This window comes from Nerophis lumbriciformis, linkage group LG08, assembly GCF_033978685.3.
Source record: "Nerophis lumbriciformis linkage group LG08, RoL_Nlum_v2.1, whole genome shotgun sequence".
NCBI lineage: Eukaryota > Metazoa > Chordata > Actinopteri > Syngnathiformes > Syngnathidae > Nerophis > Nerophis lumbriciformis.
In genome coordinates this window covers 47,963,451-47,977,747 of record NC_084555.2, presented here as the reverse complement: position 1 = coordinate 47,977,747, position 14,297 = coordinate 47,963,451, and the positions used below count along the sequence as shown (strand labels likewise).

Sequence of the window (14,297 nt, the reverse complement as noted above, 5' to 3'; positions counted from 1 at the left end):
TTCGCGGGCCTGATGCGGCCCTCGGGCCGTACGTTTGACACCCCGCACTAGTGGTACACGTGCCACAGTCTGAGAATGGCTGCACTAGACTTCCCAAGATAAGAAGTGAGTAATAAAAGACTCCAGGCTGGGTTGGTGCCAAAGTGCCTTCAGGTGTGCACGTGTGTGGTTCTGAGATCTTACCTGCTTTGCAGCGTGATGGGCAGCTTCTCCGTGCTGCTGGTTTCCGTGCTGAGATGGAGGCACCTGAAAGACCAGGTTTGTGCCCACTTTGCGGGTGGAGAGTGGAGTGATGGCATTAAAGTCGGCTGTTTTGTGTTTCAAGGTGCACCTCCTGGTCCAGCTGGCCCTGGCAGACCTTGTGGCTGCTCTCATTCAGATGTTTACTAGCGCCATGAACAAAGTTGGCAGCGACAACAGCGTCACGATCTGTCAGTACAGCCTGCCTCTGGCACTGGTGAGGAACTATTTGACTTACTCAAAAAGAAATACATAGATTATTTTTTTTCAACAGATTTAACACTGAAAAAATACATTTAACCTGTTTTACCTTATCGATTTTTTTGTACAATACTGTACTAAGTCAACTTCTATTGAGAATGACTAGAAAAATGATTGGACGGGGGGACTTTTTGACATATCTGGCAACCATTTTCCCAGAGAATAGCTTATATCACAATCTCCACTCTTATGTATGTAGTATCTGTTAGCCTATAAAATAACATGTTCGGTGGAAGATTGCGTTCTTTTGGAAATAAGCTGGCAGCCAGTTTGCTCCATCATGGTGGGCAGGTAATAAAGTGTAACCATTAAGTATGACATGTGGTGTAGCTTATATCACATTCTCCACTCGTATGTATGTAGTATCTGTTAGCCTACAAAATAACATGTTTAGTGGAAGATTGCGTTCTTTTGGAAGCAAGCTGGCAACCAGTTTGCTCCATCATGGTGGACAGGTAATAAAGTGTAGCCATTAAGTGTGACATGTGGGATAGCTTATATCACAATCTCTACTCTTATGTATGTAGAATCTGTTAGCCTACAAAATAACATGTTTAGTGGAAGATTGCGTTCTTTTGGAAGCAAGCTGGCAACCAGTTTGCTCCATCATGGTGGGCAGGTAATAAAGTGTAACCATTAAGTGGGACATGTGGGATAGCTTATATCACAATCTCTACTCTTATGTATGTAGAATCTGTTAGCCTATAAAATAACATGTTTGGTGAAAGATTGCGTTCTTTTGGAAGCAAGCTGGCAACCAGTTTGCTCCATCATGGTGGGAAGGTAATAAAGTGTAACCATTAAGTGTGACATGTGGGATAGCTTATATCACAATCTCCACTCTTATATATGTAGAATCTGTTAGCCTATAAAATAACATGTTTGGTGGAAGATTGCGTTCTTTTGGAAACAAACTGGCAACCAGTTTGCTTCATCATGGTGGGCAGGTAAATAAGTGTGACATGTGGTGTAGCTTATATCACATTCTCCACTCGTATGTATGTAGTATCAGTTAGCCTACAAAATAACATGTTTGGTGGAAGATTTTGTTCTTTTGGAAGCGAGCTGGCAACCAGTTTGCTCCATCATGGTGGGCAGGTAATAAAGTGTAACCATTAAGTGTGACATGTGGTGTACCTTATAACACATTCTCCACTCGTATGTATGTAGAATCTGTTAGCCTACAAAATAACATATTTGGTGGAAGATTGCGTTCTTTTGGAAACAAACTGGCAACCAGTTTGCTCCATCATGGTGGGCAGGTAATTAAGTGTGACATGTGGTGTAGCTTATATCACCTTCTCCACTCGTATGTATGTAGTATCAGTTAGCCTACAAAATAACATGTTTGGTGGAATATTTCGTTCTTTTGGAAGCAAGCTGGCAACCAGTTTGGTCCATCATGGTGGGCAGGCAATAAAGTGTAACCATTAAGTTTGACATGTGGTGTAGCTTATATCACATTCTCCACTCGTATGTATGTAGAATCTGTTAGCCTATAAAATAACATGTTTGGTGGAAGATTGCGTTCTTTTGGAAGCAAGCTGGCAACAAGTTTGCTCCATCATGGCGGGCAGGTAATAAAGTGTAACCATTAAGTGTGACATGTGGGATAGCTTATATCACTTTCTCCACTCTTATGTATGTAGAATCTGTTAGCCTATAAAATAACATGTTTGGTGGAAGATTTCGTTCTTTTGTAAACAAACTGGCAACCAGTTTGGTCCATCATGGTGGGCAGGTAATAAAGTGTAACCATTAAGTGTGACATGTGGGATAGCTTATATCACAATCTCCACTCTTATGTATGTAGAATCTGTTAGCCTACAAAATAACATGTTTGGTGGAAGATTTTGTTCTTTTGGAAGTGAGCTGGCAACCAGTTTGCTCCATCATGGTGGGCAGGTAATAAAGTGTAACCATTAAGTGTGACATGTGGGATAGCTTATATCACAATCTCCACTCTTATGTATGTAGAATCTGTTAGCCTACAAAATAACATGTTTGGTGGAAGATTGCGTTCTTTTGGAAACGAACTGGCAACCAGTTTGCTCCATCATGGTGGGCAGGTAATAAAGTGTAACCATTAAGTGTGACATGTGGGATAGCTTATATCACAATCTCCACTCTTATGTATGTAGAATCTGTTAGCCTATAAAATAACATGTTTGGTGGAAGATTGCGTTCTTTTGGAAACAAGCTGGCAACCAGTTTGGCCCATCATGGTGGGCAGGTAATAAAGTGTAACCATTAAGTGTGACATGTGGTGTAGCTTATATCACAATCTCCACTCTTGTGTATGTAGAATCTGTTAGCCTATAAAATAACATGTTTGGTGGAAGATTGCGTTCTTTTGGAAGCAAGCTGGCAACCAGTTTGCTCCATCATGGTGGGCAGGTAATTAGGTGGGAAAAGCGGTAGAAAATGGATGGAGGGGTGTTTAGCAAAACTCCTCCATATCCAAATACAAATGTTGTCAGGTTGTCAAAAATCATGTTCATGGTTTGACCGACATAAAAAAAACGGCACTATTTGTAGTATCATACTATTGTGCAAGTGTCGAAACAGTGGTGATGGAATGTGTGACTCCATTCTAAACGCAACTATGGAAAATATGCCCAATATCAAGCCCAATATTTGTAGAAGAACGGTGAGCAAGACATACTGCAGAAGTCTACTAAAGGCAACATACAATTGAGTTATTTGGATTATAGCAATACTTCAAATGTTGCTGCCTGAAGTTGTAAAGTACATTTACAATATGTCACTCAAATGGTGTGTGGAAAAAACTAACATTACCAATTAGTCAAAGACTTTAATGTGCTCGTACTCCATAACGAAATATCAGTGATGGGCATGAAAATAGCATAAATGTATCTAAATGAAGCGAAAGGGGAACATGGAGCGTCAAAGTCATTCAGTGGGAAGTAAAGCACGTGTGTCATAAATCCCAGAAATGTGAGGGAGCCAATTTGTGAGAAAAAAAAATGACATCATTGTCACAAGGAGGACTTCTGTTTTTATTGGCGTGTTTTGAAACATTGTACAGTGATAATGACTACCACGTGAGCCAATGTCACAATAAAACGCTTAGACAGGTGCGTTTTAAAGCAATGCCGCTTTAAATGAACAACCTGAATGTCATTTGAATCAGTGGTCCCCAACCACCGGGCCGCGGCCCGGTACCGGTCCGTGGATCGATTGGTACCGGGCCGCACAAAAAATAAAAAATAAATTAAAAAAAATTAAAAATTTTTTTTTTTTTTTTATTAAATCAACATAAAAAACACAAGATGCACTTACAATTAGTGCACCAATCCAAAAAAAACTCCCTCATTCACACTCATTCGCACAAAAAGGTTGTTTCTTTCTGCCACGGCGTGGACTATAGGGGCTTTGTTTTCCCGGGATGCAAGAGAAGTTGGTAGGTAAATACATATTTATTTTTACACTAACAAAAGAACAAACAAAAGGCCGCGCACAAGGCGTAGATAAAACTCGGCTATGAAAACAATACCGACACATGGACAGAAACTATGGACATAAAACAAAACTTACTAACGGTGACATGAAAAAACAAAACTTACGTGGCATGGCATGAAGCATAAACTAGGAACAGGCATGAGTATTAGAAGTAGTAGAAGTCATCATGGCATGAAGTACGCAGAGGTAGCAGAAGCAAACAGAGTTAATGTCGCCAGGCCGACCAACAGAAAAAGACAGGTGACATGATTGGTGACAGGTGTGTGAGTCCAAAACGTGGAAGAGGTGGAACTAATGGGTAACCATGGAAACAAAACAAGCAAGAGTGCACAACCAGGAACTAAAAAGCGTCCAAAAAACAAACAGCACATGGCCAAACAAAAGCATGATCAACACAGACATGACACTTTCTGTTATTAATATTTCTGGTTCCTACATTATATATCAATATAGATCAATACAGTCTGCAAGGGATACAGTCCGTAAGCACACATGATTGTATTTTTTGTGGGACAAATTTTCAAGCGTTGACCGGTCCGCAGTTACAAAAAGGTTGGGGACCACTGATTTGAATAACAGTACAGGTCAAAAGTTTGGACACACCTTCTCCTCATTCAATGCATTTTCTTTATTTTCATGACTATTTACATTGTAGATTGTCACATCAAAACTACGAATGAACACATGTGGAGTTATGTACTTAACCAAAAAAAAGGTGAAATAACATGTTTTATAGTCTAGTTTCTTCAGAATAGCCACCCTTTGCTCTGATTACTGCTTTGCACACTCTTGGCATTCTCTCCATGAGCTTCAAGCATAATTGCCAATCCTCCCGATTTTCCCGGGAGACTCCCGAATTTCAGTGCCCCTCCCGAAAATCTCCCGGGCCAACCATTCTACCGAATTTCTCCCGATTTCCACCAGGACAACAATATTATAATAATAATAATAATGGATTAGATTTTATATCGCGCTTTTCTATTATTAGATACTCAAAGCGCTCACAGAGAAGTGGGAACCCATCATTCATTCACACCTGGTGGTGGTAAGATACATTTGTAGCCACAGCTGCCCTGGAGTAGACTACTACGGCCCCTCCGACCACCACCTATCATTCATTCACCAGCGTGAGCGGCACCGGGGGAAAGGGTGAAGTGTCCTGCCAAAGGACACAGTGGCAACAATTTGGATGTCAAGAGGCGGGGCGCGAACATGCAACCCTCAGGCCGCTCTACCCACTACGCCTTAAAGGCACTGCCTTTAGCGTCCTCTACAATTTGTCGTCACGTCCGCTTCTCCTCCATACAAACAGCGTGCCTGCCCAGTCACGTATTATATGCGGCTTTTAAACACACATAAGTGAATGCAACACATACTTGGTCAACAGCCATACAGGTCACACTGAGGGTGGCCGTATAAACAACTTTAACACTGTTTCAAATATGCGCCACACTGTGAACCCACACCAAACAAGAATGACAAACACATTTCGGGAGAACATCCGCACCGTAACACAACATAAACACAACAGAACAAATACCCAGAACCCCTTGCAGCACTAATTCTTCCAGGACGCTACTATATACACCCCTCCGCTACCACCAAACGCTGTCAAAATGAAAATAATTGTAAAAACATATGAAAAAAATCAAATCAAATATTTAAACTCACAATTTGCATCACCCGTCGGAATTCGGAAGCAAGGTGTAGCGCTCCTAAATGGTTGATTCAATTGGAACAGCTTTGCTAGCTTGGGGATCTCGTCTCACCAGATTGAGCTTCTCTTTAAATGTCCTTCTTGAAAATGGACTTGCGAGTATATCTGCAACCTAATCAACGATTTGCTCTCCTTCGGCCTTTGTAAGTTAAACAAGCGAGTAAATATCAGATTCATTCATTCAGTGTTTGCAAAACAAGCTCGCTGAATTGGATAAAAGCAAACATAAAAACAGCAACACCGCAGCCTAAAATGACATGAAGAGAATATGATGAATACTTTTAGATATTTAGGGAAAGTTAATCCAAAATGAAATTAAAATTGATCAATTTATGATTATGATTTATGTTAGTTATGAACAGAATCGGTGACAAAGGGTTGGTGAAGTCCAACCCTCACTGGAAACGGGTCCGACTTACTGCCGGCAATGCGGACCAAGCTCTGACACTCATCACCGATTCTGTTCATAACTTTTATGGACAGAATTTCTAGGCGCAGTCAAGGCGTTGAGGGGATCTGGTTTGGTGGCTGCAGGATTAGGTCTCTGCTTTTTGCAGATCATATGGTCCTGATGGCTTCATCTGGCCAAGATCCTCAGCTCTCACTGGATCGGTTCGCAGCCGAGTGTGAAGAGACTGGGATGGGAATCAGCACCTCCAAGTCCGAGTCCATGGTTCTCGCCCGGAAAAGGGTGGAGTGCCATCTCCGGGTTGGGGAGGAGATCTTGCCCCAAGTGGAGGAGTTCAAGTACCTCGGAGTCTTGTTCACGAGTGAGGGAAGACTGGATGGTGAGATCGACAGGCGGATCAGTGCGGCGTCTTCAGTAATGCGGACGCTGTATCGATCCGTTGTGGTGAAGAAGGAGCTGAGCCGGAAGGCAAAGCTCTCAATTCTACGTTCCCATCCTCACCTATGGTCATGAGCTTTGGGTTATGACCGAAAGGACAAGATCACGGGTACAAGCGGCCGAAATGAGCTTCCTCCGCCGGGTGGCGGGTCTCTCCCTTAGAGATAGGGTGAGAAGCTCTGTCATCTGGGAGGAGCTCAAAGTAAAGCCGCTGCTCCTCCCCATGGAGAGGAACCAGATGAGGTGGTTTCGGGCATCTGGTCAGGATGCCACCCGAACGCCTCCCTAGGGAGGTGTTTCGGGCACGTCCGACCGGTAGGAGGCCACAGGGAAGACCCAGGACACATTGGGAAGACTATCTCTCCCGGCTGGCCTGGGAACGCCTCGGGATCACCCGTGAGGAGCTGGACGAAGTGGCTGGGGAGAGGGAAGTCTGGGCTTCCCTGCTTAAGCTGCTGCCCCAGCGACCCGACCTCGGATAAGCGGAAGAAGATGGATGGATGGATGGATGCATTTATGTCAGGCCAGCAGAGAAGGCACTGGTTATTAGAATTAATTCACTCTTCACTTAACTGTCGTTATTCCTTCCAACTTCTCTAGCATGTCTTAACATATTTTCAACCGTGTAAATACATCGTTTTTTGTTCGCAGACATTTTACTTCATCTCATTTCTGCTGGTGGTGGTCTACGCATGGAAGTCCACCAAAGCCATCCGAGGATGGAGAACAGCACCAGCGCAGGATGAGGTCAGATGGGTGAGATTGATATGATATTTTCAACGTATGTACAGTAAATACATATTTGACCTGTTTTACACGCAGAGTCCTTGCAGAAGTCATCTAGTGGCCATACCTGTGTACTTGCTGGTATGGTGAGTGTGAGCCTCCTCTTCTTTAAAGCCTTTTTATAGGTTGTTGACGTGTATTGTCTGATATCACAGGTTGATCCCGACTGTGGTCTACTTGACGTACGTCTTCACTCCTTTCATCAAAGCCACTTTAGTCATTCCAGACCCCGACGCCTCTCTCAGCGTCGTCATCCAGAATGATGCTAAATACTGCACCAGGTAACCACTTCATTCTACAAATGTGTGAGGAGTCCCTTGACTTTAAGGGCCCTTTTCAGTACAACACACTTCTTAGATACCGGACTGAGCAAAAGTTTGACTCTTTTTTGTTGGCTTTTCTCCTCAGTTGTATTTTGTTCTTGCACGTCTGGAAAGATGCCTGCTCAGATGCTGTGAGTTGAACATTTTACTGAAAAGGATTGTTTTTAAACTACAAAATACTGCAAATGATCAATTTATTCTTTATTCTGGGAATTCATTGGAGAGTTATTTATAGAGTTTGGAAATTCCTCAATACTGTATTATTTTACATTTAAAGTGTTCATATTATGATTTGTGTTTTCCATTTTTATAAACACTTCATTTTGGTTTATAGAACAAGTAGTGATGGTCAAACCTTTGCTTCGATTTTGCTGTAAAGACCTATTTTCAAGCCAATTTTAGCCCCTCGGCAGGCTTGTTTAGTACAATAGTTGTTTTTTTGTTTGGTTTTGCTAAAACCGTATGGAATATGGAATTTTAGAATTTTATTTTTACCTGACTTTCACCACAAAACAACATCCCAGATGATATAGCGAGACCAGCTGCTTTGTCGTGGGCTGAAGGAGGAGAAAGTGTCATGTCTGTGTAATCATGTTTTGTTTTGTTTAGTTATTGGACTCTTTAGTTTCTGGCTTTTCACTCCCTTGTCTTGTTTCCATGGTTACCCAGTAGTTTCACCTGTTCCACGTTTGGACTCATTGTGCACTCTTGTTTGTCACCATAGCAACCCATTAGTTTTCACTTGTCACTTCACGCACCTGTTTCACGTTTTGAGTCACGCACCTGTTTTCGTTAATCATGTCTGTAGTATTTAAGTTCATTGTTTTCAGTTTGTCTTCGTGGCGACATCCCGCATTTATACTCTCCACACACCCTTATGACCCTTGCTGCGCTTTTTCATGCCGTTTTTTTCATCCAAATAAGTTTTATTTATTCATGCCATAGTTTGCAAGTTTTGTTTAATTGTTCATAGTTTCTGCCAATGTGCAAGTCCTGTGTTTATAGTCTAGTTTTGTACCTCCGCCATTGTGCGCGCTTTTCGTTTGTTCCTTTTTGATATATAGTGTTAAAATAAATCATGTATTCACCTTCACGTCATGTCTGGTCCAAATCACTTGCACCTCGGGAGAACAAACCACGCCACAGCCCAAGTCTTGACAGAAAGTAAGAAATCCCGGCTGCAAAACCTGGTAGTATACGCTGGCTATGGGTAAACTTCTACCGAGTCCAGTGCTAGAACCTGGACGTATACATGTGTATATTGACAATAAAACGCTTTTCTGTGCGTCAATACTTTTACTGCACTGCTGATTTGAATACTTGCAAACAATAGAGGCACAAGCCGGCTCGGGCTCATCATCGTTCGAGGTTTACGAACATAATAAAGGATTGAAACACTAACTGATCCATTGCCAAACACAGAAGGAACTGATCCAATCAAAATTAGTTTTTAGTAGAAGGCTTAGCTAGCTACACAACAAATCGAGCTCACATTGCTAACGTATCATTCACACATCCATCCATCCATCCATCTTCTTCCGCAGTCGGGTCGCAGGGACAAAACCTAAGCAGGGAAGCCCAGACTTCCCTGTCCCCAGCCACTTTGTCTAGCTTATCCCGGGGGATCCCGAGGCGTTCCCAGGCCAGCCGGGAGAGATAGTCTTCCCAACGTGTCCTGGGTCTTCCCCGTGGCCTCCTACCGGTCGGACGTGCCCAAAACATGTTCGGGTGGCATCCTGACCAGATGCCCGAACCACCACATCAGGCTCCTCTCGATGTGGAGGAGCAGCAGCTTTAGTTTGAGCTCCTCCCGGATGACAGAGCTCCTCACCCTATCTCTAAAGGAGAGACCCGCCACCCGGCGGAGGAAGCCCATTTCGGCCGCTTGTACCCGTGATCTTGTCCTTTCGGTCATAACCCAAAGCTCATGACCATAGGTGAGGATGGGAACGTAGATCGACCGGTAAATTGAGAGCTTTGCCTTCCAGATCGATACAGCGTCCGCATTACTAAAGACGCCGCACCAATCCGCCCGTCGACCTCTGTGTTGTTCTTTATCCACCATCTTTGGGAAAACCTGCACTAAGTCAGCAAGATTGAAACATGAGTTGTTCCTGATTCATCGCCATTCGTTTTTATCAGCTCTTGGTTTATTTGCTAGGAGATCATCCATGACACTTTTATGCGAGTGTTTCTTGTCCTTGTGGTGATTCCTGTGATGCTGGTTTGCTCAGTAAGTCATCAACTTTTATTCACCCGCAACGTGGGTCTTGATCTGTTTTTAACACGACTTTTTTCGTTTCATGAAAGGTTATCTACTACAAGGTCGGTCGCTGGTATGAACGGCACAAACAGGAGGGTCTTTTTCCTGTGGAAGGAGATGGACGCTCAGGCCGGAGATGGAAAAGTGTCTTTTCCACGGCCAGGAGCATGGTGATGGTCATCCTCTTCTGCTGGACCCCAGGTGTGTTCTCCCTTCACTTCTCTTACGCTGCAGGAAGGAACGACACCCACCCCACACTCTCAACAATAAATAGTATCATTTGTCTATGAAATTGTTATAAGTACACCTCTGCATAACTTAAAGGGGAACATGATCACAATTTCAGAAGGGTTAAAACCATTAAAAATCAGTTCCCAGTGGCTTATTTTATTTTTCGAAGTTTTTTTCAAAATGTTATCCATCACGCAATATCCCTAAAAAAAGTTTCAAATTGCCTGACTTTAACCATCGTTATATACACCCGTCCATTTTCCTGTGACGTCACATAGTGAAGCCAACACAAACAAACATGGCGGAAAGAACAGCAAGCTATAGCGACATTAGCTCGGATTCAGACTCGGATTTCAGCGGCTTAAGCGATTCAACAGATTACGCATGTATTGAAACGGATGGTTGTAGTGTGGAGGCACGTAGCGAAAACGAAATTGAAGAAGAAACTGAAGCTATTGAGCCATATCGGTTTGAACCGTATGCAAGCAAAACCGACGAAAACGACACGACAGCCAGCGACACGGGAGAAAGCGAGGACGAATTCGGCGATCGCCTTCTAACCAACGATCGGTATGTGTTTGTTTGGCATTAAAGGAAACTAACAACTATGAACTAGGTTTACAGCATATGAAATACATTTGGCAACAACATGCACTTTGAGAGTGCAGACAGCCCAGTTTTCATCAATTAATATATTCTGTAGACATACCCTCATGTCAGCAGGCCAGGAAAGCTAGGGTCGATATTCTTCTCTTGATCATCTTCGGGACGGTGTGAGCCAAGACATCCAGGGGGTTTAGCTCGCTCGTCTGCGGGAACAAACTGCCGCCATTGCTTGCCGTGCTACCGAGGTCCTTTGTCCCTGAATTGCTCACACACTCCGGCAGATTCAATGGGGGTCTGGCGGCAGATTTCTTTGACTTTATCGTTGGAAATGCATCTGCTTTGAGTGTCGCAGGATATCCACACATTCTTGCCATCTCTGTCGCAGCATAGCTTTCGTCGGTAAAGTGTGCGGAACAAACGTCCAATTTCTTTCCACTTTCGCATCTTTGGGCCACTGGTGCAACTTGAATCCGTCCCTGTTCGTGTTGTTACACCCTCCGACAACACACCGACGAGGCATGATGTCTCCAAGGTACGGAAAACAGTCGAAAAAACGGAAAATAACAGAGCTGATTTGACTCGGTGTTTGAGAAAATGGCGGATTGCTTCCCGATGTGACGTCACGTTGTGACGTCATCGCACCGAGAGCGAATATTAGAAAGGCGTTTAATTCGCCAAAATTCACCCATTTAGAGTTCGAAAATCGGTTAAAAAATATATGGTCTTTTTTCTGCAACATCAAGGTATATATTGACGCTTACATAGGTCTGGTGATAATGTTCCCCTTTAAACAAGTTGAAAAACTTATTGGGGTTTTACCATTTAGTGGTCAATTGTACGGAATATGTACTGAACTGTGCAATCTACTAATACAAGTTTCAATCAATCAATCAATCAAAACCTCCCTGATACCAAAGTACATGTCAAACTACTTCCATAACGTAAATGACCGCCATAACCACAACACCAGGGGGAGCTCCAGAAACCATGTTAAACCCAGATTCCGATCTAACAAAGGTCTTAAAGGGGAACATTATCACCAGACCTATGTAAGCGTCATGTATTGAAACGGATGGTTGTAACCATCCGTTTCAATACATGCGTAATCTGTTGAATCGCTTAAGCCGCTGAAATCCGAGTCTGAATCCGAGCTAATGTCGCTATAGCTTGCTGTTCTATGCGCCATGTTTGTTTGTGTTGGCATCACTATGTGACGTCACAGGAAAATGGACGGGTGTATATAACGATGGTTAAAATCAGGCACTTTGAAGCTTGTTTTTTAGGGATATTGCATGATGGGTAAAATTTTGAAAAAAACTTCGAAAAATAAAATAAGCCACTGGGAACTGATTTTTAATGGTTTTAACCCTTCTGAAATTGTGATAATGTTCCCCTTTAACTCATTCTCCTTCTATGCCACATCAATATGGAATGCACTCCCAACAGGTGTAAAAGAAAGTGCATCTCTAAAAGACCACCTCCAGGCAACTACAACCTTAGACTAACACCCTCCCCCCACCACATCCCACCTCCCCGGATTGTAAATAATCAAATGTAAATAATCAAATGTATATACTTGTTCTTATGCTTTCTGAGCTCACTATGTTCACCACTCACTGTACATATCCTACCAAGTCAGACCTGCACTGTTTCAATGTCCATTTCTCTGATAATATTATTGTTAATGACTGAAGTGCTGATATCAACCAAACCTAAAAGGAGGACGTCAGGAGTAATGGCTTTTCATGAAAAAAAAGTGACCTGTTGAGCTAATTCCTCAACCTAATTTGCTAACCTTCTCCAGCCCTCCTGGTCATCCTGCTGTCGACATGGACTGCTGTTGACCAGCACAAGCTGTTTGCTGCGTACATCATACAGGTGGCTTTCTTCTCTCTCACAAGTATTATGGAGCAATGTTTTGATGTTCCCTTTTGACTTCAGGCTGCCAGTGTGTCCCTGCAAGGCTTCCTCAACAGTCTGGTGTACGCATGGAGGCGGCCCAACTTCACAGACGCTGTCCTGGGGGAGAACACCCCCCTGGTGGCCTACCAGCACATGGCCTTCTTTGACCAATCACTCAAAAGTTCTCCTTGAGCCTCGACAAAGAGATTTTGCACGAAAAGACACTTTTTAAGATGAGTCAACACAAAGGACTTTTCAACGATGACATGTATTTATGCTGCTCTTCAGTGAAGAATTTGCACTTTCAAGCGATGACTTGACATTTTTTAAAGAAAGAAAATTTGGGGGACACTATATTAGAAAAGGAATATTTAAGAATAAATGTATTTATTGGCTCAAAAGGGTTTTGTGTGTGCGTGTGTTAGAGATGCGCGGTTTGCGGACACAACCGCGGAGTCCGCGGATAAACCGCGGGTCGGGCGGGTAAAAATAGATTTTAAATAGATGCGGGCGGGCGGCGGTTGAACCAATTCGGAAATATATATACATAGTTAAATGTTGTTACCCACATACGAAAAACGAGCAGCATTCTTTGAAACAGTCAATTATTCATCAGGCACTGCAGCACACCACAACACAACAGAAGAAGAAGAAAAAAAGAAAAAGATGGCACCGCGTCCCAGCAACAAGTGGCGCAAGTGAGCGCTCCTTCAGCGCAGCAGGGCACATTTTAGAGGCCAGGCGCTCTCGCATGAATCCTGGCACTGTAGATGCCCTTTTATTCCTGCATAGTGCTAACAAAAAAAAAAAGTAAGTCGACATACGGTTGGATATGTTAAACGAAGTAGTCTACGTTACCTAGGCTATACCAAATAAGCCCATGTCTAACCTATATTGAGTTCGGTCAGCTAAATCATTTTGATGATTACGTGTTGTTTGGGCGCACTACAATGCAAAGGAATTAAGGCAATTGCGTTGTTTATTGTGGTTTTTTTCTATTGGAGATATACTACTATGTATGAATAATTATTTGGCCTCGCTTTCAAGTGAAGCGCATCTCCGATTGGCGACAATGTAAGACTATTTAGCCTGCTTTGTTTGTCGCGACCGTCTATTTTCATTATAATTCAAGTTTGATGATAAAGTGCAGTCTGATGGGTTTGATTTCCCCCCTTCAGCTATTTGCCTTGGCCAATAAGTTGCAGGTAATTTATTATTATTATTTATTTAATGTATTTTTGTTTGAATAAAGATGACATATATATGTTATTGTATAATTTAAGTTTGTGCGCGTGATTGACAGCCTAAGGCTTATGAGGCACATTTTTTATTTTTATTTTTTATTTCAACTTAAAAACGTATGAGCCTATATGCCTATGCCTACAACATAGGCTATGTGTTCATTTTTATTTTCCTGCCTGTCGTTGACAATGGAGATTGTCTGATATTTTGTCATGGCTGCAGATCAATCAATAAAGGTTCATCTTTGTCGCGAAACTGTTCACTGCTTCACTGTGCACCCCGCCCTCGTCCCTATTTGAGCATTATAACGTTAACAAGTTAATATTCATTGAAATAAATTCAGAACATTTTTTTTACCTAACGAAAATATAGGCCTAGTCTTTCTAAAACATTGTT

General features: G+C 42.6%; 1 protein-coding gene across 1 annotated transcript in view; it reads left to right on the top strand.

Moving 5' to 3' along the window:
- The window catches only part of LOC133611942 (transmembrane protein 116), a 485,483-nt gene extending 471,403 nt beyond the window's left edge, over nucleotides 1-14,080 (top strand). The window contains exons 22-31 of the mRNA XM_072913718.1: nucleotides 195-258; nucleotides 326-457; nucleotides 7,200-7,295; nucleotides 7,371-7,420; nucleotides 7,490-7,615; nucleotides 7,743-7,788; nucleotides 9,819-9,890; nucleotides 9,968-10,121; nucleotides 12,562-12,635; nucleotides 12,699-14,080. Coding sequence (XP_072769819.1) covers nucleotides 195-258; nucleotides 326-457; nucleotides 7,200-7,295; nucleotides 7,371-7,420; nucleotides 7,490-7,615; nucleotides 7,743-7,788; nucleotides 9,819-9,890; nucleotides 9,968-10,121; nucleotides 12,562-12,635; nucleotides 12,699-12,851 — 967 coding nt within the window. The 3' untranslated portion in view covers nucleotides 12,852-14,080. The remainder of the gene's footprint in view (nucleotides 1-194; nucleotides 259-325; nucleotides 458-7,199; nucleotides 7,296-7,370; nucleotides 7,421-7,489; nucleotides 7,616-7,742; nucleotides 7,789-9,818; nucleotides 9,891-9,967; nucleotides 10,122-12,561; nucleotides 12,636-12,698) is intronic.
- The last annotated feature ends 217 nt before the right edge of the window (nucleotides 14,081-14,297 follow it).